The sequence below is a fragment of the Typha latifolia genome, chromosome 6 (genome assembly GCF_019914945.1).
Source record: "Typha latifolia isolate L0001 chromosome 6, TyphaL0001v2, whole genome shotgun sequence".
Lineage (NCBI taxonomy): Eukaryota > Viridiplantae > Streptophyta > Magnoliopsida > Poales > Typhaceae > Typha > Typha latifolia.
In genome coordinates, this window is record NC_133091.1 from 12,067,370 (window position 1) to 12,091,175 (window position 23,806).

A 23,806-nucleotide genomic window follows, 5' to 3' on the forward strand; every position below is an offset into this window, starting at 1 on the left:
GATTTTCTTGCAGGAAGCTAACCCGCCAGGCTGTAGAGTGTAGAGAGACTGCTTCTCACTCTCTTCGCATGACTTCTCTCTCTCTCTCTCTCTCTCTCTCTCTCTCTCTCTCTCTCTCTCTCCCTCCCGTTGTGACTCTCTCGTTCCCACTTTTAATAATTAATAAGTTATAACTGGGCTTCACCCACTTGTGTCAAAAGAAAAGGATAAGTGCAAGTTTGAGAGTATTCTATCCTCTAGGGAATATGACCATGGCATGCAAAGTACCTCAACCTAGAAATTCCCTTGATTCACAGTAGCAAAACAGCATGTGAATGCTCAGTGTTGTTGTGTTGAAGCCTCACCATATGGATTTGCTTTTGAGAATCCCACTTGCAATTTCTTTCATTCTAAGGCTTTCAGTACATAGCAGCAGTTCCAATTGCTCCCCTCAGTGTGTACCTCGCCATATAGGCAGATCTATTCATACTCTCCTACTGGCCTTTTGTTTTCACTCTCCTCATCTTCTAGGACTCTAAAGAGCCACCAAAATAATATTAACATAATAGCAACTTGCATCAAATAATGCCTCATTTCAGTACTTTGAGCAAGAGATATTACTTGCTAATATTCGTTGTAGTGAGTGTACGGTTTGCGTAATCCAGCATCTGTTTCCTGTTAACCTCTTCTTGCCAATGCATGATGCTTCCATTAACGCGCATGCAAGCGAATAAAGCTTTCTTTCTCTATATTTTATCTAACCTAGTGTTTTCCATTATAGGGTACTCTCTTGCTACTCTTGTAAGCAACACTGACCGAGCTTATTAATTTAATGAACTGCTTTAATTATCATCCAAAAGTCTGATTAAATTATAGGGGGTGAGTATTGTAGCTCTTAATGGTGTTTTGCAATGCGAGGACAAAGTTTCATAGGAAGTGGATAAAGAAAACTCCCCACATCAAGATTCTTGCAACTGGAGATTTTAGTACTCTTTCAGAGGAGTATAAATTAGTGTATTAGTAGATTGTGTCACCTAGTATGATGTTTAAGGGCTGCGCTAATATCGTAGTGACACTCAGTATGTAACTGAGGTTACAAACATTATACATTTAGCAAAAAAATTCATTTATCACTGCGTTGCCTACTTCAGCATATGACTACTTGAATCATATCTAGTATTTTTAGTTCATTTCCTTCTTCCAAAGATTTTTCCAGACAAGTTTTTTTTTTTTTTAAGGCAAATCGAAATCGTACAATTCTCGGAACTTGAATCCTTGACCTTGACCAGATAATTTTTATCTATTAGCAAAACTAACCAAATGCTACAGAATGTCTCATAATAGGTTCATTTATTATCAGCTACTTCTCTTCATTATTCTCGAAAAGAAAAATACTTCTCTTCATTCATTGGTTATGCTCTTTTGGGAATGTTAGCAAATAGCAGGTTGTACAACTTGAAACAAGAGAAGGTGAGAAAGGTAAAAAGGCAAGGAAGTAACTGGCTTCATTTTATACATAAAAAAATATTTAGAATATCAATGTTCTGACACACTAAGCATTGGGTAGTTCTCATTGGTTGAGGACATATCTGCATGTTTAATGTTATATCCTCTCATCTCCTAAAAGAATAAGAGAGGCTTACAAAAGCTGGGAAAGATGGTAGGCTTTATTCTTGATGATGCACACACATGATCACAAAGTATTAGTTGTCTTTTTCATGTCCTAGTTTTTTAAACTCATGAGATTCCCATTAAAGTATTTGATGGTAGATTAGCACAAAGTAAGTTTTAAAAGAAGAGGATGTTTCCACTTGTTTAGTGCACCAAGCTCCTTTTCCATGCTTTGATTTCAAACTCAGATTCCCATTAAAGAATGTGAGGATATTTTTTAAAAGAAGTGGGGGCATTGAGAAGTGGGAGGAGAGGAGATAGCTATCATATTGGGCCTTGTTCTTTAATTCCTTTGTTCCCTTTGCAAAGCTAAAGAACTCCCCCTCTTGATGCTCCATTAAGTGCCACTTGCAATTAATTACACCACTAGTGGTACTAACTTTGGTTTGATGGCTAAACCTTGTGATAATACACCACGTGGCACCACCCCAGGCAAATCACAATGATCCTTAGATGAGTCATTGGTTTCTGAAGCCTTTTACTATTGGTAGTAGGGTGCCCTAAAAATTAGGGCACATCATCCCAAAACTTTACATCTATGTGTCATCAATAAGGTACAAGAAAAAAAGGGAATTTTTTTTTCAGTTGACAGTATACTGCAATAATGCCTCCCACACTCATGGAGGTGCAAATACAATATACTCTTGTTTGTATTCAAGTCCTCAAAATTTTGTTATTGCATATTTGATTGTGGATCTCTAAGATTGATCTGAAATTTTAGGTTTAATAAACTAATTAGGGTTTAACAGCAGTTTGCCAGTCTCAATCTAGAGGAGATATAATGACATATAAAATCATGTGATGTGTATACTGAAGTGTAGGACCAAGGTAGCACATCAGTTAAAAATGGATGATGTTAATGTTGTTTGTGATGGAAGACAATGTGGACCATGAAAGAAGACAACGTAAAAGAAGATAAAAGAAAGTATTAAGATTGTACGCACCTTTATCTTCATTTCTACTATCGTACACCGGGCAGTATCCCGAAAAGCATTGGTTCTTCATGCTATACTGCATCATATCATGAGTTTGATATGAAAATTTTGATGAAGACATTAACAAAAGGTCAACTAGCTGCTTGTTAGCCTCCATTTGGAATAGATAAAATGGTTGAATCTTGTGATATGCATCTCCGGAGAAGCATTGATTTCATATGGTGTTTATGGCACATCAACAAGAAATGCTACTCTATAATGCACTGACTGCTGACTGCATGAGGCTAATGCTAATTCCAGGGCAATACAAAATGTATATAATCTTATAATATCAAACTGGCGAATTTGGCATCGATGAATACTAGAAGTTATTATGTGAGCAATCGGAGCAAAAGCTTTTCAAGGCAAATAACACTCTTGTTATATGATTGAATTTATGATCCTGCTTGCAGCTGATGAGAAGCTTGCATATCCTCAGGTATTTTGCAGTCTGGCAATGGAGAGCTTTTATGGGCAGCATAATTGTTTTACTAGTGTAGGGTTAAAGGCCTTAAGAGCTGTAAGGGAAAAATATAATAAAATGAAAAGAAAGCTACTATATCAACTATTAACATATTTTCAATCTTGGTAGGAAGATAGGACCTTTTTTTTGTTGCAAATATTAACATATTCTCATTAATCTATTCAGCCAATTTATATTACCATGTTGTACAGATATATTCCAATGTTCAAGGTGTGGACTACTAATACAACTCTCGAAGTGAAAGATTGATCTATATGAGAGTGCCATACAAGCAACTGAAGGGGGGGAATTAAAGAGCTCAAATATCAGCTAGAATTTAACCGCAGTCCCCGAGTTGCACTCAATGACCCAATCCGGCACTCTATTACCTTCCTTATGATATGACAAAACTTTACATTAATAAACGAGTACAAAAATGATCAGCAATTCACAACCATGTTCAGAAGCTTGAAGATTCTAAAGAGTACCTCAGCCAGCATCCATCTCTACAGTAACCAAAGTGCTGTTGTAGTGAAAAACTTTTCCAAAGTAGAATACTATTTTGATCATAAAATATATTGTCGTGAAGATAATAAAAAGATCTGTAAGATACAATGACAGTTATTCCCCTCAACCAACTGTGCTCAGAATTGTAAAATAAAGACCAAGACTCTTCCAAATTTTAATTTCAAATTTGTTATATAATAATTTATAAATTGTTTTTCCAGAAAACAGTTTATATAGAAATAACGGTGGAAAAAAATTTGTTGTCTAAGAAAATAATTTTTCAATATATTAGAAAATTAAATTAATCCACTAAAAGTCGTTGTCTGTGACAGTGATTTCACTGCTGCATTAGTTTGAAAAATAGTTTAAACAGTCACATACTCTAGGAAATATTATGCACTGTAGTAATACTTTGGTTAAAAACTCGTACATAGGAGAGACTTTTTAATTGTAAATTCTGTTCCGTCAAATTTTAGCTAATATTAGTAAATTGTTACTCTAAGCCACCCAACCATCTAATAATTTCTTTCATAATAATTATTTAGAATTGTAATCGATTTCATGAACTCCTTGTTAAAAAGAAATGGTACTATGATCTCGCAACCTAACTCGTCGCTAATGACAAAAGACAAAAGTGGGTCAACCTTCTGCCGTAGCAACAGCTTTGCTCTTGTTCCAGTCAACGTGCATTTCAAGCAGGCAAATGAGATCTAAGGTCACAACAACGGTCCAGAGACTATTTTTCCAAGGCTCCTCTATAATTCCGTATTAGGGCTTTGATCATTGTACTAACTATTAGTACTATCATAGGTCTTGTCAAGTTCTTACTCTATTCAAAATTAGCAAAGAGAGAGATTGTACTACTCTTTAGGGATCACCAATAGGAGGAAGCAAAAAGTCATGGAAGAAATCTTCTTTTGAAATGAGTTAAATTCTCTTGTATATAAATTTAATTCAAGAATCAAGACTACTTTATGTGCTCATGACTCTTAGATATTGCTACTTATATCACTATCCAAAAATCCAAGCACCCAACCGCCAAAATTTTCTGACTCATGAACTTTGAGAAAGATCAGTTGTAATTTTTTTTAAGGAAGTAATTAAGATGAGAAAGTTGTCGAGTAATCTATAGATCCTTTAGACATGCAGAAAACAACCATCCCATAAGAGTGCAAAACATATTACAATGCAGGAAACTAGTATTAGTATTAGTATTCTTCCCTAAAGTTAGTCGTCAGAATCCCAGCATCCCATATCTCTTTAATCTTGGGCCTACTCTTTTCTCCTATCCAGAGAGGGAGCTAAACCTTTCCTTTTTTTTCTCTCTCTCTCTCTCTCTCTCCCTGAAAATGACCGCATACTCCATTAGCTTTTAGGTATTCCTAGTCCATGTGGGTGCATCTCAGAATATTATGCAGAGGAATCAAAGCTAAAGTTTTAACCTTTGGTGGGGTCCAAGAAGAGGAGCCACTCTTATTACCAACATATAAATATACCATGGCCAAGAAACTTGGTATTCTTAAATAGGATTGGTTTCTTGGCCCTCTACATCACTTGCCTCATTGCCAAGTGTGTTATGTGAGCCATGGAAGAGCTTGATTGGTGCCGCACTCAGATTCTAATGTGGTTCAGCAGGTAGAAAGTAAACTTTTGGTGCTTTTATTTCCACTCATATACCTGGATTAAGAATCCTCTGTACGAGTTTTTCTCTTTTGGTCTTGCAGATGAGATAGAAAGAGCCAAAAGAAAGTTTCTAGGATAAGATTTTGATCTCATTTTGGCTGTTGGGCTTTCTTGGAAATATGCTTGCATGATATCCTACATATATACCACCTTGGTTATGTTCATTTGGTTTGCAGCTGATTGATGTAGATTATCAAACATTCTGATTGGTCTTGCCAAGAATTAAATGGCAAAGTAGATCTCCTGTTGGGGCTCTAAGATTCTTGCAAACTGCTTGAAATGGTGATGGGTGGGGGGCAACAAGCCAATGTCCATGGCCTATCAAGGCAAGGCTCCATTTACACCCTCACACTCAACGAAGTCCAGAGCCACTTAGGTGAGCCACTGCATAGCATGAACCTCGACGATCTCCTCCGGCACGTTCTCCCCTCTGCCACGGACTTCGAGGCAAACACCTCGGCGTCCGGCATCATCAGCATGCCGCGCGCACTGAGCAAGAAGACGGTCGACGAGGTGTGGCGGGGGATCCAGCAAGGCCAGAGGAAGCATGGGGGCGGAGAGCCGCCGTTCGGGGAGATGACTTTAGAGGATTTCCTCGCGAAAGCCGGCTTGGCTTCCGATGGCTCTGAGCTAAGTGCACATTGGATTCAGCAATACTATCATAACAGTAACCAGTGCCAGAACTATCACGACGGTGTGGGGGCTGTTTTTGATCCCCAGACTCCGGGGAGGAAGAGAGGCGCCGCCGAGGATGCGGCGGCGGAGAAGACGGTGGAGAGGCGCCAGAAGAGGATGATCAAGAACCGCGAGTCCGCTGCACGTTCAAGGGCTAGGAAGCAGGTGGTAAATATTATTGTTCACTTCTTCTTCTTCTTTTTCCTTCGTCGCAAGCATTAGTTACTACAACAACAACTACTACAAAGTCTTATAGTCTCAACACTAACACGTTAGTTGATATATGCTACTTTTCTTAATTAAGATGGTATGATCCAAGAAAGTTGACAGTGTGTATGATTACTTTGATGAACAGGCATACACTAATGAGCTGGAGAACAAGGTGTCTCGCCTGGAAGAAGAGAATGAGAGGCTCAGAAAACAGCAGGTAGATTGAATATTGATTGTATTTTTCACTTCTCTTTCTTATCTACAAATACTAAAACAGTTTCAATTCATGTGGAGTGGACAGTACTAAGAGAAGAGTAACATGAAAAGATTTTAAGTAGTAGGATAAAAAAGATGCTCTATGAGATTATAAAGCTTTCAGAATGTGAGGCTAATGGTGCGGCCGACTGAGCTTGTCGGGCAGGGTAGACAAGTATCAAATTGTGTTTTGGTTAGGCCTGAGAACCCAATTTCTCCTGATCTGTGTAATCTCATCTTCCATGACACCTCACAGGGGCTGAGGGTTTTAGCTTAATACAGCTCTCTATTTTAAAATAATAATAATAATAATAATAATAATAATAATAATAGAGATTACAAAGTTTTTTGCAATAAAAGCTAAGGAGAACAAGAAAATTTATGACTTGGGGTAGGTAAGAACAAAGATTTGGAGGTCTCAAAAGAACCAATACATTTCTATGACCATCTAAAAAAAACATTAGTCCTTCAAAAGATCTTCTTTTAACTCTACAGAGTTGAATTTTTACACACCTCTTATTTTCTTGAGACACCTGACTCTACTGAGAGGACGGTTTACGGTGTATGTAATATATTGGAAGTCCTACAGTGTCTTAGATAAGAAAAGGAAAGAGAGAATAACTAGTAGGAAAGAGTGGCCTAGAATAGCAGGCACTAGAAACACTCTTTTTTTCTCGTTGTCAAAATAATTTTTTCTCATGGAACGAAAGCTGACCTATGTTTTATATCACTTTACCTGCAGGAGTTGGAACCAGTAATACACTATGTACCACAACCAGAATCTAAATGCCAACTTCGCAGGACAAGTTCGGCTCCTTTCTGACCATATCCCTATGCTAGAACAAAGACAGTCAGTAGTTTCAGCTCTCCAACTTGAGGTTTTTGAGTATGATTTGTTGCTGCTACTGTTGCTGCTTGTGGCTTCTAACTAACTGGCTTTGGTCAAATGCAAACATCTAAGCCATATCTTTGGGAATGTAAAGACACAGCAAGAGTTCATTTAGTAAAATTTTCTGTGTTCAGATTAAGTTCCCTCCCTGGTCAATTATGTTAAGAATGAACAATCAACTGAAGTTGTTGCCATTTATCATTCAGTAATATTTACTTGAAAATGTGAAGCATATGATGTTCAACCTACAGATTTTCGAGCTCTGTAGCTTTCTTATTAAGGGGCATACATTACAATGATTTTTAGTGACCTTAAACCCATGAAAAAAAAATTACATCAGCCCATAAGCATCTGCCTGTCTGAGCAATTCTTGTTGCGTAGGGCGAAAATGAGCAGGTAGCATATCCCTACTGAACAAAAAAGGCAAGAAGAATTTCTGTACTAATGATACTTGAAGCCATTCTTAACAACTCACTCTGCATTAGCTTTGTTCAAGAGATATTCCTGCAACACATGATGCCTACTGTAAAGAATGGGGGACAACTTCAGGAAGTCAGGAGGTTTCTATGGTATGTACCTTTTAGCTGTTATTCAGGATCCTCATAGTCAGGAAATATCAGACGTAGGTCCTCGTTGTCTCTATAAACTTGCACCAGAGCTGCTGCCTTGTAGGCAAAAAATCCCATCATTCCTGGAACAAGCTGCAAATGTAGATAAACCACATTAGAGATCTCCACCTCTGCAAATTTGAGGAAGTCTCTCAGCAAAATGAACACTTCCGCAATATGAGTTCCAATATTAAGTCTTTGTACAATAGATTCATCTCATTATAAGTTAGTTATTTAAAGGTTCTTGAATGAAGTTGAGTTAGCTTCATCTTTACGCCACGGTGCATTACAGGTCAATACACAAGAACTTCAACAGACGAAATACTTTGGAACTTAACAAGCTAAAGAGATTGCTTCAGCCATGTAATGAAGAGGTACTAAATACTTACACAAGCTATTAATAGATCCTTTGAATTAACTACATGGCTGAAGAGAAATTTTTCAGTAGTTCCTAGGAAGTTGGAGAAAAACTTGCATCCTTATTTACATATGGCATTTTCAATTTCATTTTACTTCTTAAAGTGTCTACATGTATGTTATGGTGCACAGTGGGAGCTTTCATTCATCAAACCAAATGCAATTGTGGGCTTCAGCAATGGTTATAGTTGTTAGGAAAATCAACATGGCACATAGCAGGATGACAGAAATTTAAGCTAATAGGGAAGTATTGAAAACGTTGTTCAAAAACCACATTTCAGGAACGAATAAAATTGACTCAAAATACTGAAGCATGTCTTGACTTCCAGGGAAGAATCTCCTATGAATGTACTAGAGAAGGTCAATCGAGTGTCCTACCTGGAACTCAAATAAATCATTATGGAAATGATTTGATAAGGCCCAGAATCCATATATTGCTCCAGGAATTACGAGCCTCGGAGATGACAGAGATACTGTAGTCCCACTCAATATTTTCTCCATGGAATTCTTCAAATCCTCACTTCTTATTCCAATTTTTCTTTATGCAGTCACATTGTTGAGAAAACTAGTTTCAGACAATAATTAAATATGGATATGTAAGAGTAACAATAATGTTGCAAACTTACTTCTTCAATTTCTTCCCCAAAAAAATTTCCGGAATGGCTTCCTTTGACAGGTTGTCTGTGTGATAACACAGAAGCTGAAGGTACAAGCAACTGTTCTACATAGTAAGATGCATAATTTAAGTACTCAGAATGTTATATCAAAGCCAATCAGAAATATTAAGTAACAGTTAACATAAGACATGAAGTTCCGCGTTATGCTAATGACAAGTGGTAACAAAGAATACAATAATACAACCAGAAGAAAATTAACTCATCAAAAACTATGGCTGAAATTCTAGAAACTTTCAAGAACTTATTCTCATTCCCTGTCATGCACTAAAATGCTTCTGCCCAGTGTTAGCTTCAACTGACCTGCAAGAATATATATTGTCTATCAAAATTGGGCTTCATTTTGGCTCTTTGCCTTGCTCATGCCTCAAGGATCAAGATCAGTTCTTACATCAAAAGTAATTATCTCTTGTTATAGAAATTTAGACCTCCTATAGAGGGAGTAATGATCCCAACTTTTTCCCCATCTTACCTCTAAAGAAGGTCTAGTTTGGTTAGTGAACAAGACAGGATTTTTTCTCTTTTTGGAGGTGGGGGTTCTCAACATTCCTAGCAAAAATCTGCATCGTCACTTTTTGCAATACATAAAATCTCCTAGCCAAAAATAATCGACACTTGGGTAACCAGTTTTACTTGGCATTTGGAAGGTTTATAAGGGATTAACTAGTTGCAGCTAAACTCTCACTACAAATAATAGCAAATTCATCAATAAAGTCTTAGCATTGGCTACTATAGATTGCAACCTCAAGTGTCTCCAGGAAATCGTAGGAAAAGTTATCATCAAACTGTGATAAATAAGTCAATGTCCCAAATCTTTCTCCTGGCAGATGACATACTATGACAACAAAAAAAATTGTGAGGGGTTGAAAGGAATTTGAAGATAAATAAATTATATCATCCTATATAAGAACTAACCTGAAAAGAACACCAACAGCATAACTTGCAGCAACCTGTCAGATTAAAGAAGTGATTGGTTAATTAATGGATTAACAATGTGCAAACTATTAGAGATCATAAAGTCAGTAAAAGTGTAAAACAAAAACTACATACTTTCCAGAAGGAGACAAGCAAGCAAAACTCAAGATGTACCTATCAATTTCTGTTTCATTAATGCATATCATACATTATAAACAATAAAGTATGAGTAGATTGCTCCGACTACTATGGTATATGAAGTGCCTTTGACCATTTTTAAGATGCCTTAATTTTTTAATATCGAAATAGGTATATACCTCTTCAATTTGCTTTTAAATGAAGTAATGAAAAATGCATTATCTGACAGCATGTATATTCTTTCATGGTTCATAAATTCAATAGATAAACTCAAATTGTAAAGCATTATAATCTACCTCAACAGAAAAATTTAGCAAACAATATACACTGCAAGCAGCTCCAATTCCAGTGGTCAATAGCAGTAGTTCACTTTTAATCTGCAAAGCAGTGGAAGAAAATGGCAAGAAAGAAAAATAAGAAGTTGGTCATGGAAATCTTGCAATCTCTTAACCACTAGTAGTAAAACCATGTATGCAAATTTCATGTTCTATCTCATGTCCCTCTTTTGATTTTCTGAATATGTCACCACTTCACTGTAAATATTTACAGAGCTATAAGACAATAAAAACAATGATGTGTGGGAACAGGAAGGTTGGTAGTAATCAAAAGAATCCTAAGGTAGAAAGAGAAAAGAATAGGACAAAGAGGTAGTACCGCCTCATATTTTAATATGTTGAGTTTCCTCCGCTTTTCACTTTCATCCTGCCAATTCTGTCATCAAATATGAAAAGTTGCCACATATCAAAAGATAACTCTGTTACACCAAAATCCCCAGACTATCACATGCTAATATATAACTTGGCAATATGGCATCATAACACAACTACAGTCATGTAAACCAGACCTTGGCTACTAATTTCTTATTTACTGGAGCACTTATATCACCAGAAATCCAGTCTCTAGTTGTCGTAAGCTTCAAAAATCCACCATTAGTTTCATCTTCGACCACCTAAATTAGAATATATATATGTATATACACACACACACATTTTATTAGAGAGATTCAGCAATAGCAAAATCTTGTCAAATTGGCTTAAAGATCAGATAATCATTACATACATGTATACAAAAGCAAATAAAGTTACATTACTTCATCATATTGCTGAATGTTTTCTTGCATAATGGTAGTTTCCAATTCATCAACTTTGAAGTCGTTTCCTCCCCATAGCATGTCAGAAGCTTTTGATATAAAATCCCCATTCACTTGTCTCTCCTTTAAAAATATTTGCATCACGTCCTCTCCAGCAATATCACTGCCTATGTAAAAAAACAGTTCATCACTTAGCCGAAAGTAGCTTTGATATCTTACATTATATGAAACAATAATATAAATTTTACCAATGAGGCAAAGAAACTAGCTGCAAAAGGACCATGAATAAAACTCAAAGCAATATCATTGCCTATGTAAAAAACAGTTCATCTCTTAGCCGATAAAGTAGCTTTGATATCTTACATTCAATGAAACAATAATTCAAATTTTACAATGAGGCAAAGAAACTAGCTGCAAAAGGACCATGAATTAAACTCAAAGGTAACAGCAAGATTCCATCTTTTCCTAAATTGACTCAAAATTCAGATAAAACAACGCATAATCCTTCAGGCGGAATCAAAACCCAGCTGCCCATTTCTCTAGCAACAACCAAGAACCTAATTCTATATATATATATATATATATATATATATAAAGGTACGGCAAACAAAAAATAAAATTAAACTCCAAGATCCGGTCTTTTTTTTTTCTAAAATAACTCAAAATTCAGATAAAAGAGCAGAGCCCAAATGCGACGCCTTCAATCGGAACCAAAATCAAGACCAAAGAATCTACCTCGAAGAGAACCTCGGAAGAAAGAGACGCGGAGAGATCTCCTCCCAACCCGATGGGCATGTCCACGCAAGAACCCACCCGCGACAAGACTAGACTTGGGGTTCACAAACTGAGAACACCTCGGGCCAAGAAACCCAACTCGTAACGGAGTCTCCATGGCCAAAGACTTCCCCCAAGCTTCTCAGATAGGCGAGCTAGTTACCGTTGTCAAAACCAAACTAGTGGTGCGGGTAAATGAAAAAGAATTATACAACCCTATCCGCTCCGATGCTTAAATAAAATATCTTCCAAACCGGGTTGCGGATTCCAAGCGCGATCGGATAGTTTGGATCCGGACCCGATCTTGGAATTGGTTCTCTCTCTTTAACAGACTCTATTAGTCCAACTCATTCATTATAAATGAATTTAAAAAAAGGGTTATTAATAACGTGAACCTTTCTTTGGTTTCATACAAAATTTAACCCATTATTTTTAGATTTCTTTTCCGTCCTATTAGATCATAAAAACTAATTCACTAACAAGTTACACAAGTGTTTGAGTGAGGAAAACAAAAACTATGTCCAAAAGTTACATTCCAAAGATCAAAAAAGAAAGGAAAAAAAAGAAAAAAGAGGAGTGAAATAAGGACTAATTCATTACATCCGCCATCCACTAGTAGTAACATTAGCCACCACAACCATAGCCAAATCCAGAAGCTCCTCCTCATATATCTCAGCACAATCTTCCTTTGTTCCACAAGGCATCAAGCAGTCACGACAGAGAGGGCAAGTATCTCTCTTGTGCTCAAGCCATGTATCCAGGCAACTCCTGTGGAAGAGATGCTTGCATCTCAACTCTCTGATCTCTTCTCCTTCCTCAATCTCACATAGACAAAACACACACACCACCTCTTGCTCAGTTGACATGTCTCTCTTGTAATGAGCTATGCTCATCTCTGCATCACATCTTGCCTTCAGCAATGGTGAATCCAGCAAGCTAGTGTGCATGTGGCCATGAAGGTTGAATGATGAGTCTGATGGCCATCTGAAGTGGTCTCTTGCTTGAGATTGCATTGCTCGAGTCACGAGCCGGCCGATGGCTTCGGTGAGAATGATGAGGAGGAGGAAGCAAGCGAGGAAGATGATGAACATGAGTAGAAGTGTCACTAAGCTTGCCATTTGCATGCAACCGTGTGAGAGAACAAGTAGAAGAAGGTATAGTAGCTAGATAGGGGAGAGAGGGAGAGAGGGAGAGCTTTTATAGTACTTTACCTGAAATTTTAGTAGGATGAATCTTGAACTACATTGTAAATCTTTTCTTCTATAACAAGTTGGAGATTCTTTAATGATAAAATGGCATTCATTATCTTATCCTTCATAGGGACCCAGATAAGGTTCAGGAAAATCTCTTCTTGTATCTCTTCTTGCAGTATATAGGTGGCTACTAATTGGAGTGTCTTGTAACCATGCTTAATGCTTATCTACATTAATTACATTAGTATTATCCGTCCTTTTATCGACTTCAGTTAGTTAGATAGACAATCGTCTATGATATCAAGTAATTGTCTTCAGATTGCCCTGAGATACTTGCATCATTTATTTGGTACTTCGCTAAACTTGATACTGCAATGAAATAGTTCACCTTTTATTTAGTTTTCACTTGATATATACAACTATATTTTAGTAATATTACTAGTACTAGTACTTGATAACTATATAAATATATTAATTTATAATATTTTTTGATAAATGTGTGACGATTATGATGATGATTATGATTGATGAGGAATTGAGTCCAAAGGTGATGAACATGAAGATAAGATGATTTTAGTTAGAAGTGTCACAACTTTGCCATTTCCATGCCTTCAATGCCTCCATAGACTTTACGGAAAGACAAGGAAAGGAGAGTGAGTGAGTTTAAATAGTCCTCAACTTTAGATCATAACTATAAGCTTTAAAATATTCATTTCATTGGCCAACTTGGAGATCTCTTTTTATACTTTTCTATTATTATTTTTCCTGGGTCTCTTTCTATGTAAAGAAGATACATTCCCTTGTCCCATGATGGGCTAAGATAAAGTTCATAATAACGAAATCAAGGACGTCTTGCTGTCTAGCTTCATGATCATATAAATTATTCTTATATTTTAGATATACGGTAGATATTTCACCTTAAAAAAAATTGCAACTTGCGGAAATCATGCAATTTATATTTCATTTCTTGTAGCTTTTGTTCTTTCGAGATGCATTTATTGAGGTGTGGACCCAAATTTAATAAAGTTTTTTAGTGCTTAGAGCTCAACCAAATCCATGCATCAAGTTAATTACATAATTATGGAGGAAGGTTTAAGTTGGTGTTAATCCATAATCCATAATCTGGACAATGTGGAGGAAGCTTTAATTATATAATTAAAGCTTTTGATTAGAATGAAATGAAGCACAAAAAACTTGGCTAATCCATAATTTAGTTTAGAAGGTATAATTTTCTTAGTCATATTTTGATTCAATGCTCTTCTTCTTCTTCTTTTTCTTTTCCATTTGTTTCTCCACCTTTGCCTATAGGATTCAATTACCTAAATATGTCATTTGTTGAAAAAAAAAACCAAAATATAGCATTACCCACTTTTTGTTTCACTCTGCAAAACTACTGAAATATTTCTTATTATCTATGGAAACCACAAATAATATACAAAAAAATTTAAAATTACTTTTATAAACTGAAATAAAAAAATGAGCAATTATGCAAATTTTAAAATAAAAAAACTCTTACGATTTTGTATGCAAATGAGTCAAAATATTTCCTATGGAGATAGAATTTTTCAAGAACTTCCTTGTGAATGAAGATATTATTATTATTATTATTAGGCCAATGTATATATTAAAAAAAAAGTAGAGGTCCACCCAAAAGCACCAACAAAAGCAAGAAGAATGGTTGCTGTGGCTTACCTTCTAGTGAGAAGGACATGGTCTTAATATATTGAGGACTTCATGCCTAAAAGGGGTCATGAACTATCTATATATTCTTGATATATCTTGTCCTTTTAGGTATAATGTATCTATCTTGTTAATTATACCCTAACATATGGATTGAGCATATAATATCCTGAAGAAATTAATATATGAGTATGGGTTTTCTTTATTATAGGAGAGTAGATTTCGAGTAATTATTTAATGTCGCTAGGACTTGAAGTCAGAAATCTTTTACAATATGAGTTTCTTTAACTAACTCAGGAACTCTTACTTAATGCCGCTAGAATAAGTTTTTTGTAATTTTGCATCTAGAGTTAACTTTATATATATATATATATATAGAATTTGATCATAGAAGTTGATGTCATAGTGTAAACACAATTTGAGCATTTAGTGTGTGTATTGTGCATCTCCACCCCATAATATTTTGGTTGTAGAACGTCAACTATTACAATAATTAAGTGATCATCCCTACAAATTTGGAATTTTAGAACCACTAATTTTGTCTTAACTAACACCCACTATATCTACCTAACAAATATCATATCATTCCATATTAATTTGTACGTAATAAGATCAGGGATGGGTCTTGCAAGAGTCAAACATAGCCCATTAGCCCAATCAAGAAGCATGTATATATATATATATATATATTAGTTGTAATGAACCACGGAAGTTAGGTAGATGTCTGATTATAGATAGCTACAACGCTATACCCAAGTATTTTTATGTATTAATATATAGGGGATTTTACAAAATTTTCACTGAAAACTTTTAAAATATTATATTTGTCACTATATTTTGTCAAATATCAAAATTACTGCTAAAATCTTTTTGACTCCTTTAGAATTATCATTATGATTAATTTTTTATATTTTTAATAATTTATGCAAAATAAAAAGAGTCTTCTTTTAAACGTAAGTTATGTTTTAATCATGATTCATGGTTGCTTAAACTTAACTAACCGAATGATATTTTTAAAATTAAAAACCACAATAGTTTCAGTGACAAATATGATATTTTGAAAGTTTTCAATGGCGACTAATGTAAAGATCCCAATATTTATTGCATTGGGGTAAAATTTTAATTTCATAATGGAACAACACCAAATAATAATAATAATAATAGTAAAAAATCTTCTTACCTATTTATTGGAGATCATGCATGCTTAACTGTGAGGGAGACTTTAAACCAAAAAAAAAAAACTGTGAGGGAGACAGTGTTCAACTCTTGCTTGTTTGAGAGGGCCCTGGCAGCATTGTTTGTAGTTAAGTTATACGTATATATATAGAGAGAAAGACCAAATTAATTTAAGCATATTATGATGTTTAATTTCACATTTAATTTGTGCAACCACCATGAGTATATTGTGATATATAGTTTTTTTCAGATATAGTTTTTCAACTCATATCTTTATTCAGATACGATTAGATATCCAAATTAATCTTAGTTCATAGATACAAAGATAGCTAACTCTTTCACTCCGTACCATGCATTCATAATATACATTCCTATGCACTGATGTACGACATTACTGGTGGTGGTTAAATTGTCAAACAACTCTAAAACGATATCAGCAATTAACCAGCAGTGGCTACAAACGTAAGCCACCAACACCACCTCTCCCTCCTCCTCCTCCTCCTCCTCCTTCTCCTCCTCCACCTTCTCTTCCTCCTCCTCCATCTCCGGCACGGCCACCTTCATCTCCGACGAAGCGAAATTATCGCGGCAGATCGGGCACGTCGACTGCCGGCGAACAAGCCATCCGTCCAAGCACTTCTTGTGGAAGACATGCTTGCAGTTCAGCTCTCTGACCTCTTCGCCGTCCTCGATGTCTGCGAGGCAGAAGACGCACTCGACTCCATCGACTCGATCCTCGAACCGCGTTACGGTGAGTTTTACGTCACACGGCGCCGGCGGTGAGGTTAAGGGTAAGCTGTAGTACTTGCTGATCATGAAAGTTGAGGTGTTGGCTAGAAGTGAGGAAAGATATCTAACAAGAATGGTAGCCAAGATGAGTATGGAGAGGAGTAGAAGTAGCAGCAGTGGTGGTGTAGGTGTAACTTCCTTCATGTTTGTGATCATCTTGAGGAGAAGAATGAAATGTCTTTTATTTTTAGTTTTATAGAGTGGGAGGAGGAGGAGGAGGAGGAGGAGGAGGAGATGTACAGTAGACAGTAGTTTGATGATTTAAGAGATGAAGATATAATTTGAATAATTTTAGTGTCAGATTATATTCTATATATAAGTGCATGCAACCAACTTGGAGGGCATTAATTTTTGGCTTCACTTTTGGCCCAGTTTTGCTACGAAACATAAATGGACAAGTGATCATAATTATGAGCAAATTAAAACTTTAGGAAGGGGTTCTATTTGCAACAACTAACTACATTTTGGAATTATTGCAGATTAGGACCACGTCTTTCTTTTGCATGTAGAAATGGAGTCATTTTTTTTACACAAAGTATCAGATATATTGAAACTTTAGTTATCTCTTTTAATTAAATATTGTGAAGAATTAATGACGAAAAAGACTGGATGCCCAGCCTACATCTTGCATTTTGGGTCATGGTTCACGTCCTAAATAGTCCTTGAAATTAAATAGTACCAAACCCATTGTTAAAGTTGGGGAGTGTTATTTAATGCTAAAGTTTCCTTCAAATTTAATAGTCACTTTAGTCAGTGCACATTGCTAGTACTAAATTCAGTCAAATTAAATAGTACTAGGCTAGAAAATAGGCTGTGAATTTATTCTTTATATATATATATATATATATATATATATATATATATATCATCACCCTGTAAATTAATTATAAATTAGATAAAGATGCTAACTCTCCTTAATATATATACCCACAAGGGACTCAAATTATACTCGAATAGTTTCTCTTTTTTTTTTTGAAAAATATAATTGATTATAAACCTCAAAATTCACAAAGAAAAGTTACAGTACTATGCATCTAAATATAGACTGAATAATAAATCAATAATTCTAAATTATTTATACGTGCTGCCGACTCAAAATTTTCACCGTAAATCATTCCCTGCACCTAAGATGAGATTTTAACCCCAAGCACCAGTATTATTCTTAAAGCTTTAGGTAATAAAAACAGTAATTTTATTTAATATTTCAATATAGGTTAATAGTGGTTGGAGTACAAGCTCGTCAACCACTTTTATCTCAGTTTGTTTTACAAACATGGACAATTATGAGCAGATCATTCTAATTAATTGTTGCCCTACCTCTTGACTTGATTACTAATTAATTAATTGTTTGTCTAATTCCTTATTAATTTTCGTTTGAGATGTGCCATTAATATTTAGATGCCAATCAGTTAGTCTAGGGCAACGTTATGAAAGCTAATAAGACGAGGAGAAAAACTATGAAACCAAAACTTGTGAAAATTATATTAGATAGATTACAAAATATCATGGACTTAAAGGAAAGATAATATCTATTTAGATTAGTTTCAAGTTGATTAGAATTCTAAGCAGCCCATTCTAATCCTACAACCTCTCGGTATTCATTTTCGAGTGCATTCAAAATTATTGGATGTCCAATTTCATCATTTCTAATTGGATAAGTACTTGTGCCTCTTAATTATCCAATTCTAAATAAATTAAACTCATTAGGTTGTCTCAACATACTAAGTAGGAAAATTTATATATAATACTCTGTCTTTTAATAAAATTATAGTTTACACCTTATAATTTAATGAATATAAGTATCAAATAATTATATTTCGAGAAAAACTAAACTCATAATCTTTGTTATGAATCGATAAAACTCGACTACTAAGCTATGCAAATCACTTTCTTCGCCAACCCATGCTCTTGGGTTTATGCATGCATGCAAATTTGAGAGTTTTGAGAGGTTCAAAGAGGAGTTAACTCAATGTGTTGTTGGGTTGAGCAAATGAGCAGCTAACACTTGAAAAGATAGAATAAAATAAAATGAAATTTAAGTATGCAAGACAAACAAAAAGTTGGATGTATGATGAAGTATAAGAGCCTGAGTCAAACTCCAAAATTATTAATTTGGATGAGATTTGCTTAGACTTTCAAATTGCAACTTGAGTCAATGCATGCAACTGTTCTGGTCCCTTTGAATCAAGAGATAAATGGCCATAATTTGGATAGTTAATAACCAATGGTGGGTTGTTGTTTGAGCAAACAAATTGCAAGTTTCATGGTCCCTAATGGTGTCATCATACAAGTTGGCTATTTATTACTAGCTAATCATCTTATGTTTGAAGGTAATTATAGTATTCTTTTGCATCCCAGTTAGACTAGTGATGACTCATTCATTAAGTATATATATGAAATAGTATACATTAGTTAATAAAATAATTTAAATTTTTTTATCATAATGTTTTTTCCATAGATAATTATCGTAGACTAGTCAAAGCCCCTGCTGATATGCAGGTTTAACAATCAAACCAATTTTCCTAAAAAATAAAACTAGATATGAATAAAGAGCCAACTCTCCTTTAATATAAAGTCATAGATCTCAGTAAACTTTTAGCTAACATATACAATCAAAATCTAAGCTCTAAATTATCATGATGCTGAGCCATTGCTTCTAGCTATCGCATTACTGAGCTACTTTTCTAAGCCAACACACATATTAAACTGAGTTAAATCACTCCACCAAACTAAGTCACCGGTTGTCAAACAATTTATACTTAAAAATTTATTTGGAGACAGGATCAGCATCACCCTGGTTGTAAGAAATCTCTACAACCCATTACCTGGAAGCCAGCAATTGGCTGTTAGACTACATGTTGGGATATTGCTACATGCGTGCTTGTAGGATATCCTCAAACCTAAAAACCTAGAGACATGTGAGATATAATATTTTGATTCATTGAATCCTCCTTGGGGATGTAGCCAAACTTAAATGTTGACAAAAGTATAGTTATTTATTTTATTCTTTTTGTTGTTTTTCCAACCCACGAGTTCAAGACTTAGATGCACTAAAAGTGGACCTTAAATAAACAATACCAAGTTGATGAAACTTAGAACTTTAAACTCTCTCTTAGGGACATAAATAATTATCTCAAACTCAAATTGTTTAATGCGAAAAACTCTAAAACATGGGTTAAAAACTACGGAACCAAATTTAGATTAAAATTAATCAGTAAAAACAAAGTTTTTAGATTAAGTTTGATTCTTCCGTCACAATGACCTTTGAGATTTAATTATTCCATATTTTATATATCTAGTAATGTTTAAAAAGCGATTTAGCATGTTCCATCTAAAGTCCGTCATCTAAAAGATAATCTAGAGAGATGAAAAATGGCTGCCTAGAATTAGGTCAAAACCCTATCGTATACCTCTCCTAGAACATAGCATGAATACCCTTCGAAAAATAATGCAAATCAGATTCTGATAATAAAAAAAAAATAATAGGATTTCTTTTATCTTAATCCATTCCAAAATTGGAACCTTTCTTTAAGAAAGGTTCAAACCACATCCTATAAATTTTTATTTTTCTTCTAATTTCTTACCAACTTTCACTTATCACTTGTAGCAACGCTTCATTCAGATGAATTAGACTCAATTATAAATAACTTGTATTTCAATCACTTTGTCGATTACAAAACAATTACGCAATTAACTCTAGGCAACAAAAAAAAAAAAAAAACTAACTGTCGCAACTTAATTAAAATTAAAAACGGCATAGTAATACAAAACAAAATTTTAGAAGTGAAGTAATTAATTTCCATTCATAGTTCCCGAAGGTTTAAATACATCTAAACCTATTACATGTATCAAGTACTTTTGGACATTGAAGATCAGTTAAAGTACAACAACACAGTAGAAGACCAAAGTCTAGGCCTTTCCTAAGAGAAGTGTAGATCCTTCCCATATCAACGTGGGAGGACCAGTGAGAGCAGCAAGATGTGCAATTTGTCGATCGGAGTAAATGATAAGTTGGTATCCATTATGATCCATATTTGGCTCCACTTTGTTATTATTATTTAAATTTTTACCATGCATAACATTTTGGAGTCCACCAATTTGGAATGTTTTTAACTCTTTCTCCCCAATCACCATCTACCGTACTCCTTTCTAACTATATTCTCTCTTCTATTCCTTTTTCGAGCTTTGAACGAATCAAGTAAGATGGTAATATGTCAAGAAAAAGAGTCATGTGAGCACTTTAATATAATAAAACCAAGAACTCAATTTGCTTTGCTTCCGGTTTTTTTTTTTTTTTTTTTTTTGTTGGTATTCCTATCTAAATCATCATCCATCACTATGAACAAGAGATTGCAGAGTAGAACTAAATGCAAGACGGTTCATGAAGGCCACCAACCATTAGAGACATGAGCCACCAACAAAACGACAGGATCTTCCACCTCTTCTTCATCCCTTTCCAACGCCGTCATCATCATCATGACCTGATCTCCTTCCCTGGGAGTAGTACTAGTGCACAAAGGATCACGGCACAAGGGGCAAGTGAACTGCTGCTCAAGCCACCTATCCAAGCAGCTCCTATGGAAGAGATGATTGCATCGCAGCTCTCTGATCTCCTTCCCTTCCTCTATCCCACAGAGACATATCACGCACTCCACGGGCTCACTTGGGCTCCCGGCCTTCTCCCGCTCGTACCGGACCACGCCGAGGAGCTTGCCATGCCCGGACACTACTCGACGCCGGTCGCCGCTGAGCAGCGCCGAGTCCAGGAGCCACGACAAGAGATTATTTCTTGCTATGTTGAACGGCGTCGCCGTGCGAAGAGTTGCTCTGAAGAGGACAGTGAGAATGCTCAAGGGGAAGAGGAAGAAGGAGAGGAGGAGGAGGAGTACAAGTAGTGTGCCTTTCATGTCTAGTGCAAGAGTACTACTACTCTGTGAAGAGGAGGTGGAGGAGGAGGAGGAGGGGGAGGACATCAGGAGGAGTTTAATTAGTAGTAGAGAAATAATAGTATGGGAGGAGCCAAGAAGATAAGATTCAAAGAAAAGAAAATAAAATATTACTTGCTCTTCTTAAATCCTCAACCTCCAGTCCTCCACACTTCTCTGTGGGGTCCTGTTCAAAAGATCTTCACACACACACACACAAACACATATATATTGTAAAGAGAAATATATACATGGTTCCACTGAGATGTAATAGGGGTATTTTTTTTTTTTTTTTCATGTATATCCTACTAAAAAGCCCCTTAAGTAAATAAGGAGAGTATACATAGAAAAAAAAAAGGGAAAAAAAGACTTTGTAATATAATATAGGAAGGGCAGTAATAGTGGTAAGGGGTTGAGGAGACATGAGGGCACATCTCACATCCATCTGAATCATCTCGACTTGGACTGGGTGTTGAAAGATACAGGAACATTAAGTATTGAAAGGTAGACAACATTAAATACTACAAGACTACCTTCAAATTGACATATCTTGGCAAACCTAAATTCGCACTTATCTGAAGAAGAAAATAACATTTCATTGCATACACCAATCCAATGGTTCTAATATATAAAAGTTTCAAACTATCTTTACATTTGACCCCCTCAACCATAATCATTGGCTATCTTTTGATTTTTTTTTTTAATTTTATTTATGGCTGAGGCACTCTCAGTCTGGTGATTCTTACTCCCGGTGAACATCTCGGTCCCTCTTCTCCTCCATTTCGATCTTCTATATCTACCGCAAGGTCAACAAAACTATGAATTCAAATATTTCTAAAGCTTTTTATAATCGTGGCGATTAATTAAACAAAAAAGAAATACTGCATTTCTATTTTCAGTCTTTCGTTTTTAACTTCTTTTTTCACTCTCCTCTCTACAGCTTAACCCATTAACTATTCAAAATCATCTAACCTCTAAGTTGCAAAATGACCACTATACTGCTGAAACTTCCACTTCTTGGAAAATGGGCTCATCGGTCCACTTCTTTCTCCCAAACCCTAGTCCTTAACATAGATAGAGAAAGAGAGTAAATAGTTGAGAAGGACATAGAGAAAAAAGAAACTAAGACAGTGAAAGTTAAAATAATCTATAGTTGAGGGGTTCTAATTAACCCTTCAATATAGTTGCATGAGGTTCTCTCGATTACGATCATATGCATATCAACACATTAATTATATATATCTAAACCACTCTAATTGCACCCAAACAATGCCCATCTGATTGTTGTCCAAATCTGTCATAATCTCAATCACATTGTAAATTTGATGGCCAGTCTGAACCAACCCATACCAAGTTAGCTCGGAATCCCAATCCCACCTCCATCCATCTAATTGATGGGATCAAACAAGTTGACATTTAGCTTAATTTTCATTTTCGCCCTTAAAACACTCCCTCATCTTCACAAAACAGTGGATTTACAGTAACAAAAGCGCCGCCCTTGCAGCCGCCGCAATTGCTGTAGTTACCGTTGACGAGGCTTTTATTGTGGAAGAGGACACATCGCCTTTACTATTGATGTTGAATATATCGCCACTATTAATACGCATGCATTAGCCCGTACGAATGTGTTATATATATATATATATATGCTAAATATTTTAATATCCCTCTAAAATTTAATTTAACAGCTAAAATAACCTGTTTTTATGTCTGGTACCGATTCCAACACCTCTTACCTTGAAAAAATAAACATATTAGTCATGCCCTTAACTTTAACTCGTAAGGTACATGTTCTTTTTTCTATTAAAATTTAGATTGTGATGGATGTGATTAGACCTTGATTATAGGAGATATTACTTAATACTAGACAATTTCAATTTGATTATTTGAGATAGACTTCAACTTAAATTTACTCTATATATTATCAAATTTTAGTTTAAATTAATCTTAAATTAATGAGAGAGATATATATATATATATATATATATATATATATATATATATATATATATATATATATATATATATAAGTAATTAAAAAATAACAAAAGAGATAAATTTTATTAAAATTTTATCAAGTTAAGTTTAAAAATATATCAATAATCTTATTCAAATGTATAT

At 35.2% G+C, this 23,806-nt stretch overlaps 3 protein-coding genes across 6 annotated transcripts; 1 reads left to right on the forward strand and 2 right to left on the reverse strand.

Annotated features, from left to right (window-relative positions):
• The first annotated feature begins 5,449 nt into the window (after positions 1-5,449).
• LOC140791412 (ABSCISIC ACID-INSENSITIVE 5-like protein 2) lies at positions 5,450-7,536 on the forward strand. Its single transcript, XM_073141971.1, has 3 exons — positions 5,450-6,117; positions 6,308-6,379; positions 7,160-7,536. The coding sequence occupies exons 1-3, from the start codon at positions 5,557-5,559 to the stop codon at positions 7,238-7,240; spliced, it is 714 nt and encodes a 237-aa protein (XP_072998072.1). The 5' UTR covers positions 5,450-5,556; the 3' UTR covers positions 7,241-7,536.
• Positions 7,537-7,540: 4 nt separating this feature from the next.
• LOC140791411 (uncharacterized) lies at positions 7,541-12,140 on the reverse strand. Of its 4 annotated transcripts, none has more exons than XM_073141970.1 (10): positions 11,884-12,140; positions 11,149-11,315; positions 10,903-11,007; positions 10,713-10,769; positions 10,355-10,435; positions 9,921-9,955; positions 8,958-9,047; positions 8,710-8,869; positions 7,884-8,007; positions 7,541-7,791 (listed from the first exon to the last, which is right to left on the reverse strand). In XM_073141970.1, exons 1-9 carry the CDS (start codon positions 12,038-12,040, stop codon positions 7,894-7,896), a joined length of 966 nt encoding a protein of 321 aa, XP_072998071.1. In that variant the 5' UTR covers positions 12,041-12,140; the 3' UTR covers positions 7,541-7,791; positions 7,884-7,893. The 4 variants fall into 4 exon arrangements, 2 of the variants coding, with proteins under 2 accessions (XP_072998071.1, XP_072998070.1); XM_073141969.1 differs by having other exon boundaries at positions 7,541-7,810; XR_012109567.1 differs by lacking the exon at positions 8,710-8,869 and having other exon boundaries at positions 7,541-7,810.
• An 8,832-nt stretch (positions 12,141-20,972) lies between these two features.
• On the reverse strand, positions 20,973-23,480 carry LOC140790627 (uncharacterized). Its single transcript, XM_073140779.1, has one exon. It carries the CDS (start codon positions 21,731-21,733, stop codon positions 21,140-21,142), a length of 594 nt encoding a protein of 197 aa, XP_072996880.1. The 5' UTR covers positions 21,734-23,480; the 3' UTR covers positions 20,973-21,139.
• Between the last annotated feature and the right edge of the window lie 326 nt (positions 23,481-23,806).

Bases quoted from the DNA above. Each gene is read 5' to 3' on its own strand.
- LOC140791412 (XM_073141971.1), top strand. From the start codon at position 5,557: ATGGTGATGGGTGGGGGGCAACAAGCCAATGTCCATGGCCTATCAAGG. The intron at 6,118-6,307 runs GTGGTAAATATT...TTTGATGAACAG, and splicing joins GTTCAAGGGCTAGGAAGCAG to GCATACACTAATGAGCTGGA. The intron at 6,380-7,159 runs GTAGATTGAATA...CTTTACCTGCAG, and splicing joins AGAGGCTCAGAAAACAGCAG to GAGTTGGAACCAGTAATACA.
- LOC140790627 (XM_073140779.1), bottom strand. From the start codon at position 21,733: ATGTCCTCCCCCTCCTCCTCCTCCTCCACCTCCTCTTCACAGAGTAGT.
- LOC140791411 (XM_073141970.1), bottom strand. From the start codon at position 12,040: ATGGAGACTCCGTTACGAGTTGGGTTTCTTGGCCCGAGGTGTTCTCAG. The intron at 10,436-10,712 runs GTACTACCTCTT...ACTGCTTTGCAG, and splicing joins ACATATTAAAATATGAGGCG to ATTAAAAGTGAACTACTGCT. The intron at 9,956-10,354 runs GTAGATTATAAT...TTAATCTGACAG, and splicing joins TGCTAAATTTTTCTGTTGAG to GTTGCTGCAAGTTATGCTGT.